The sequence below is a fragment of the Pteropus vampyrus genome, unplaced genomic scaffold (genome assembly GCF_000151845.1).
Source record: "Pteropus vampyrus isolate Shadow unplaced genomic scaffold, Pvam_2.0 Scaffold123, whole genome shotgun sequence".
NCBI lineage: Eukaryota > Metazoa > Chordata > Mammalia > Chiroptera > Pteropodidae > Pteropus > Pteropus vampyrus.
This window is the reverse complement of record NW_011888904.1, coordinates 573,306-581,428: the sequence shown is the minus strand read 5'-3', so window position 1 is coordinate 581,428 and position 8,123 is coordinate 573,306. Positions and strand designations below refer to the sequence as shown.

The 8,123-nt window shown below is 35.3% G+C and overlaps 1 protein-coding gene across 4 annotated transcripts in view; it reads right to left on the bottom strand.

The window, feature by feature from the left end:
- Positions 1-550: 550 nt before the first annotated feature.
- MELK (maternal embryonic leucine zipper kinase) overlaps positions 551-8,123 on the bottom strand; it is a 68,125-nt gene continuing 60,552 nt past the window's right edge. For all 4 annotated transcript variants that reach the window (XM_011366203.2, XM_023534210.1, XM_011366205.2 and 1 more), the window contains 4 exons: positions 7,385-7,481; positions 6,192-6,360; positions 3,347-3,450; positions 551-1,075 (listed from right to left, as the gene is read on the bottom strand). In XM_011366203.2, coding sequence (XP_011364505.1) covers positions 898-1,075; positions 3,347-3,450; positions 6,192-6,360; positions 7,385-7,481 — 548 coding nt within the window. In that variant the 3' untranslated portion in view covers positions 551-897. The remainder of the gene's footprint in view (positions 1,076-3,346; positions 3,451-6,191; positions 6,361-7,384; positions 7,482-8,123) is intronic.

Below are 8,123 nucleotides of genomic sequence, written 5' to 3'. Positions count from 1 at the left end.
GCCCCAGGACCTAATGCTTGTAAGCACTTAGTAAATGTTTATTGAATAAATGACAAAACACTCCCCGACTACTGACTAGAAATAGTGCTATTTTTTCTCCAACTAGTTTAATTGGTAAAATCCGTACAAATTTAACTCGAGTGCTGGCCTTTAGAGACCAATAAAACGAAATAAAAATACAAATTTGGGGCCAACATAGAGACTTAAAAAAAATTACCATAAAGTAACATTTCATGGAGGTTCATAGTTCAGATACTTATCATTGTTGACCGAACACACTTACTGAAGTCAATACTCTTTTATTCAACATATTAAATGTGTTGTTTAACTCTGGTAACCACAGCTGTGACTTAGTTAACGATCTCAATAAATCCTACTTAAATCAGAGACAGGAAAAAATTATGCAAATGAATTCTTATCTGTTTTTCTGCCCAAGGCATATTTGATAACAGATAAAACATACTCCAAATAGTCTCTACTTAATAGTCAGGAAGCCAATTGAGGTTTTATTTGGACCAAAATTAAATACAAAGAAGAGAAAAAAGGCTGCTATATTCTCAAATGGTTTTATTTCAGAAAGAAATTACACATTAAAAGGAAACATAGTTAAGAGCTTACATTCACATATGGAAGTGAATCTAGGAAAGTCAACAGTTATTAATACACAAAGCCACATGATTAAAAAAGACGAAACAGATAATGACAGATGGGCTGGCCTGAGATTCGTCTACAAAATAATATCTTTTGTTTAAAAACTAAAAGATATTGGCTTAAGACAGTTCTTTAGAAACGAGTTCGTAGTTCCAATGGACTTTAAAAATCAAACCAATCATGCCAGTCTCCAGGTAGGCTGTATCACACCCATACTCATCCAGCAGGATGGAAACCATCCATCAATTATACCTTGCAGCTAGATAGGATGTCTTCCACTAATCTCTTGTAAACCCAGGCATCACCCTTAAGCCGCTGCCTCCTGATACCCACCACATCGGGTTTTTGAAGCTGGCATACTTCTAGTTCAAACTGCATTGTCACTTTGCCAAAATCTGACTGTGTTTGACACTTCAGTGTATAGCTGTGAAAAACAAGATAAGGAGTCAGTTAGTAGGAGAACCATGAATATTCTGTGTAATACAAGAGATTTCTAAGCGTTTAGGAGGCTGGTAGAGAAAACAAACCATTATTTTCTATTAAGCAATATATTACTACTCACAGTTTCCAAATGACCTAGCTATGCTTTAGTGATGGAGTATGACTAGAGTTTTCCCAGAAGCTGAACTAGGATCTTAAGAAAAAATAAAGACGAAAAGGCTTTACCAGAATTCTCCCTTGCTTCAAAGAAAAGCCCTTCTTTCATAGCTATACATGCCATTCACACTCAACAAATCTTCTGGCATCCTTTACACAACTCTTTCAACATTGTAATCCTTGAACATTAGGCCACTTCCACAATGTTTACAACAAGAGAAAGCTCAGTGAAGATTAAGAATATTGTTTTGCATGCACCTCATCGGAAACTTCTGTCTTTCATATAAATAAAACCGAAGCCACCAACCTGTCAGGACACGTGTTTTTGAGGTTTTTCCAATAATAATAAGTTATGATTGTTATAACACTTCACAGCAGAGTTATAAAAGGAAGCCCAAGGAGATGGTACATTTCCATGGTTGAAATGTATGGCGTATATAATTAGAATGGCCATGTTAACTGCTCTGATAAAGGAAAGGCCCGGACTAAATGAAGGCTTAAAAACATCTTCAGTAATAAGTATGTTCCTGAAAAGTTGCATAAACTGAATTCATATAAATCAATTTTTTAAGTTACTTTATACTATATTTTAGTTTTATTTGTCTTACTGATCTCCAATAAACACAAACAATAGGATACCGATTTTAAATTTCAGTTCCCTAAATATTAAGGGGCATTATTCCACAGAAGTGTGGAGAAATTACCTGCATCTGTTATGTGCTATGAGGTTTCGCAAAAACATTATTCTTTTTCTTACTAACTTAGTTCTATGTTTTGGGGCTTGATCTCTTAAAAATTAGCAGTCAATATCAGAAATGCCAAAAGAAGTACTCTGTAGTTATGGTTCCTAATGGGAAGATGAAGCATAGAGAAATTTAGTCATCTGGAAGATAAAAAGTAATTCTTCCTGACAGCAAAAAGATAATGGAATATCACTGAGATTAGTCCTATCATACCACTAAAAAACTTAGCTTTTGTTATTCTGCTTTGTCACAAAGAAGGTAAAAACAGAAAGGGTAAAAAGAAAAAAAAAAAGGATCAAAGCAGAGACCTTCTGGTGGATCAGGAAGTTAGAACAAATTATTGGCTAACAGCCAGTTAGTGATCTGATAGAGATCATATGCTAAAGAGAAGATAATTGGAAGCTTTCTGATATAGATCTGGCTAGAGGTTCTGGAACTGTGGCTAAACCCCAAGCATGAAGAACAGATCAGAGTGAGTTCAGTTATATGTGTTCTAATGACACCTAAAGAAGAAAGCCGAAGTTCACATAAGGAAGGAATGCTACCAAAACTTACAGAATGAAAGGTAAAACTACTTTTGCAAAAGATTGTTTCTTAATATCTTAACTCTAGATTGACTATTCTAATGTTTTTGTTACATCTATTACTGGCTCTTCTTAGCTGAGTTAATAATGAAATTTTAAAGAGACATAACTAAGTGGAAATGCTTGGAAATATGAACTTCTTAAGTAACCAGAAGAGGCCTGGCCATTCAGACCATGAGATCATTACCTCGGAGGCTTTGATGGCCATTCACTCAAAAGTGGGAAAGAGTTAAGGTGAAAAGACTTGCTAAAGTACTGAAAACCCAGTCCTGTAAAATAGCAAGTCATAAAGAGGAGGAGTCTATATAAATCCAAGATTTGTTAGAGGCATCACATAAATTTAGATTATAATTTATACATACTATTGTAAAGCAGAACATCACAGGATAGAGGATGTAAAAGATACTGGAAGAGGAGCATTTGAGATCTTGCTCCCTGGCATATGTCATGAGTTTGACTCCAATAAACTCTTATAAATATTCTCTTAAAAAAAAAAAAAAAAAATACTGGAAGAAGTTCAGATTTTCCTGTTTTGAAAAGTCTAACTTGCAAAGTGGTGACAATATGGGCACTTAAAAAATTTTTATAGCTCATATAAAATAAAAGAGACTAAATTATGAACAATGACACTATCACAAAAGCTTTTTGGAATGAGGTGGGAGAAACATTTTTTTTAAAGGCAAGAGAGGACTCAACCCACGTTTTCTCAGAGCTCAAAACTAATATCTCAAGTAATAAATGCAACAGCATGTCACTATGGTTCTTTCTTACCCCTTTTGTACAAAGTCAACGTGCTTCTCTGGAAGAATAGACATTATTTCATTCAAGAGTTGATCTGGATTCACTAATCTGGTTGTAGTCACATTATAGTGAAGCTTAAAAAAGAAAAAGAAAGGGTGAGAAGTAAATCTTTACATCAACACAAAGGCCATCCTCCCTGATATAGAGATGCAAAACTCCTCAATATAGTACCATTTTGAAGGGAAATATTTCAAAGAAAATACTTAAGAAATTTACACCAATTCTTGGTAAGTTGGATTAAGATGGCACAAGAAAAGCTTGGAGAAATCATATTTATTACTAACTATATCTATATAGCATCTTTTTAATACTTTCATCTTCCTCTCTTACGAATCTTTTTAAAGAAATAAATATTAAATAATGTCTATTTGAGCTTTACCCATTTCTCCCTTCCTACACCATGAGAGACATTAACAGTCCTGAAATGTAAGCTGTGGGAACATAAAACAAATGCCCTAGAATACTTCGTTTGCATATATATAGTTGGATATGTTTCCTTAATTCTTTTTTGATTATTTAAATATTACAGAATCCCAGGAGCTGATTACATGACAATTCTACGTAAGAGTGAACATAGCAAGTATTCTTTTTTAAAAAGTAGCATCAAGCTTTTTTTCTCATTCACTGAAAGCACAGTTCTCAGATAATTTAATTCCTAATTGGTATCTAGCCATCTATTCGTCCACCTAGTTACTGAAGGCTTACTATGTGCCAAGCTACTTACTGTGTGTCAAACTACTGTTTCAATAGGTCCTAGAGACAGACAGAAATCTCAATCTTCCTAGTAGTACTTCACTCAAACAAAATCACACTTTCTATGTCTTTCAGATTTGAGTTTTTATAAACAACAAAATGCTGAGCTTGGAAAACACCCAACTACCTTACTTTTCAAATTAAGAACCTATGGCCCAAAGGAGAGATATACATATCTTAATGTAGGGTTTCCCAAAATGTGATATAAACTGCCACTGGAAACATACAAGATAACTCTGGGTGGTATGTGAATAAATACTTTATTTTAATATTTATGTATTTGTTCCAATATGACTTAGAAAAATATAATTAGCAAAAACTAATAATATTTAGTTTCCTTTTAAATAAATGTAAGTTTTTTTTAAAGTTAGTCATCTTGATTGTGCTGATGGTTTCACAGGTGCACATATAACGCTAAAAGTATGTTAATTGCATATTTTTAATATCTGCAGTTTATGTCAATTATACCTCTATAAATCTGTTGTTTTTTTTTTAAGAGTCAATACAAAACAATACCAGATAAATAACAGTGTAGATGACATATTGATATGAAGGTGAGTATTAAATGACTAGAGTTTGAGGACCTCAGCTTCAAGTTATAAGAGGAACAAGTGGCACAGCTATGATGGGACTCTGTCTCCTGGGTCCCAATCCAGGGCTCTTTCACCAAACGAGACTGGCTTTGTCAAGGTAATAATAAACTCAGCACTTTCGAATCACAATTTAAGTGAATCCTTTTGTAAAATAATTAATCCTACTTTATGCATTAGTATTTGGTAACTGCTTAGCTTCTCGATAATATATATAATTGGACAAGTTTCCTTAATTTTCTTTATTTACTGTGTTTCAGAGAAATGGCACTTAATCCCAATGTGAGGCTTTAGAATACTTTACAACTGTCTCCAACCAGAAAAATCTAAGAATAAAAGGATAAAAGATGCCTAATAAACAGCCATGTGGAACATAAAACTTTTCAGTGAATACACTGAATATAATAAGTTCAACAAAGTACCACATCCTAATGGGTAAGTCCTTCTTCCACTTTAAAAAATAAATGGGATCTCAGAACATTCTCCCCTGAAGCATCCTTCCCTCAAACCTACCCAGATTTGTTCAAAATGAGACTCAGTGCAAAAACTAAACACAGACCCAGTCCCCAAATCACAGGGAACACCACCATATTCTCCCTGCTCCTCTGGGCCCACCCCTCCTGTCCACTGAAGATATTTTTATTACAGCGCTGAGCCCTGTGTGTCTGACCAACAACATCCTTGCCTTTCTTCACTGTCACTCTATGAGTTCCTCAAGGACATAGGTTGTGTCTTAGTCATCCCTTTACTTCTTACCTCCCCAAACAAAAATGTCATCCATTAGATGTTTGAATGAATGCTCAGAGAAAATCCAGGAGAGTAAGAAGCATCTTATACCTACTAATAATATTTTTCTTTTCTTTTCCTACTAAAAATACTGTCCACACCACTGACATAGTCGACCTTTTAAAGCATGATAAATAAGTCCATCGAATAAGGCCCGAACCTCTTAGCAAGGCTATATTTCCAACCTGTTGCTCACTATTTTCTTCATACACACCACACTCAAAGTTCAAACTCCCTGCCATGCACTCAAATATTTTGTGAGGGCCTACAAGAGTATCCATGTGTCAGAGACTCTTCTATGTGTCAGAGACTCTTCTATGTGCCAGAGATATGACAACTGAGCTCAAGTCTCCATCCTTAAAGTATCCTTAAGGCGGTTTCTCATAGAGGTCCATGCCTCCCAACCTTCATGCTGCCTCTGTGAGTTCTCTCTACATACACTTGAATATTTGAGTTATAGTTACTTGCTCCTTAAAAGGGACAGCTGTGCATTCTCAAAGCCCATTCACTGTATAGTAAAATGCACATTTTAGGTGCTCAAAAAATAAGTATTAACTAAATGAATACATAAGTAAATAAAAAATACTAATCCATTCATTCATTCATTACTTTATTTAAAAAAAAAAAAAGCAGTTGAGTAGCAGCTGCCTTCTGAAATCCACACTAAAGATTTCCAGTCCACTTACCTTTAGTCTCCTTGGCCCATCTTTGGCAGAGCCCTTCTTTTTGCTCCTGGTAAGCACAGTGATAACCTTATCCAACCCCCTTTCAAGGCTCCCAAACACTTTGGTTCCTTTTCTTTTCGGAGTATCCTCTACATGGGCTTGGTTAAGATCCATTTCCACTGAACGACACCTTAAAAAAAAAACAACCAAAGAGTAGAGCTGGGCCTCCTGCCCTTTGGGGCTCTCACAGGTTGTGCTTTTGTCCCCTTTCTTAGGTGTGCCTAATTCAAGGATGCCGGGGCTAGCCCATCTCACTCCTCCTCAGGGAGCACAAAAGCCATCTCCCACTGGAATGGAGCCATCGCTCCTCCTTCACAGCCAAAACCTCTAGGCAATACTCGTTTTCCCCTACCATTTTTTTAATGTCAAATATACAAAAAAGTTGAACAGATAGTGCAATGAACACTCATATATCCTTTTTGATTCAACAACTGTTAATATTTTGACATATTTGCTTTTTCTATGCATATAGATAATAAACACATTAAATATAAGTACATCTTTGCCGAACCACCTGAAAGTAACCCATCTGAAGAGAGCATGATACTTTGCTCTGAAACACTTCAGCAAACAGCATCAATAAATAAGGACATTTTCCTACAAAGCCACAATACCATTATGACATTAAAAATATTAATAATGCCATAGTATCATCTAATATCTAGTTCACATTCTAATTCCTCAAAACTGATTCTGCTTAACATGAGAGCTATAAAAGACAATGAAGGGTTACCTTGCTGCAGAACCATTCATACAAGAGGCATGAGTTTTCTCACCCTTTAGTATCTTTACCATCTGAGGGACTGCTATCTGTTAGTGGATGTCGATACTATCCTGGCAGAAGTTTAGGGAAAGATGGGCCTCAGAGAAAAAAACTACGTGGCTAGGGCCAGGGCCACTGCCTTTCGGCCTGCTGTGTTTTAAGTTAAGGTGCCAGTCCTATTGCTGATGAGTTGGGTTCACAATTCCATCCCATGAGAAAGGCAGTGGCCACAGCTCCAGTAATGGCAACAGGCCATCCTCATACGCACACATTCCTACAGTCTCCGAAAGAATCTACATGATGGTTTATTTTAATTAGGTTTATCACATATGAAAAAAAGAAATATGGTTACATATACTAAAGATCAAAAAAACTAAAAAACAATACTTACCGCCTCTCAGGGCTAATGACACCTGTCATTAGCTTCTCTGTTCCCGCTGAATTTACTGGCATTTTAATTGGGGTTTCTTTCAGGCACTGGTTTCTAACTATTAGAAAAACAAACACACAAACCAAATGTAGTTGACATGCTATGGTTTCAAAATTTCTATCAACAATGCATACATCACCTCATTCATTGACTCAGAAATACTATAATCACTTGGCCCGTGAAGTTAAGGCTCAATTTTTCAAATAAATGTTTCTGGGTGATTTATGATAAAAACAAAATCATTTTGCTTTGCATGTGTAGCTCCTCTTTTTTTTCACTGCAAAACTGAGGCCATGCTTATGATTTTATTATAATGATCATATGAGATATCTAAATAGATCATAAAAATACAAATTTTTTAATTACTGGATTCTCCTTTTTATAAATAAAAGTCAATCTGCATTTATACAAGGACCCAACTTATGCCTTTAATTGATATAATATTCAATGTTAATTCAATCCATAGCCCTGTTCAACTCCTGTTAGGCAAAGAGAACAATCCACTGTGAATGCCTGATAAAAGTTATTAAAGAGGAGTGAGCTTTGGTTATTTTTATATTCCCTATTCCAGAATTGTTTTATTCTAGTAGGATATTTGTATCCCAGATAGCTTGCAACAAATTTGCATTAACAAATCTGGTAACTATGCTAAGTGAAATAAGTCAAACAAAGAAAGACAAATACCATCTGATTTCACTTA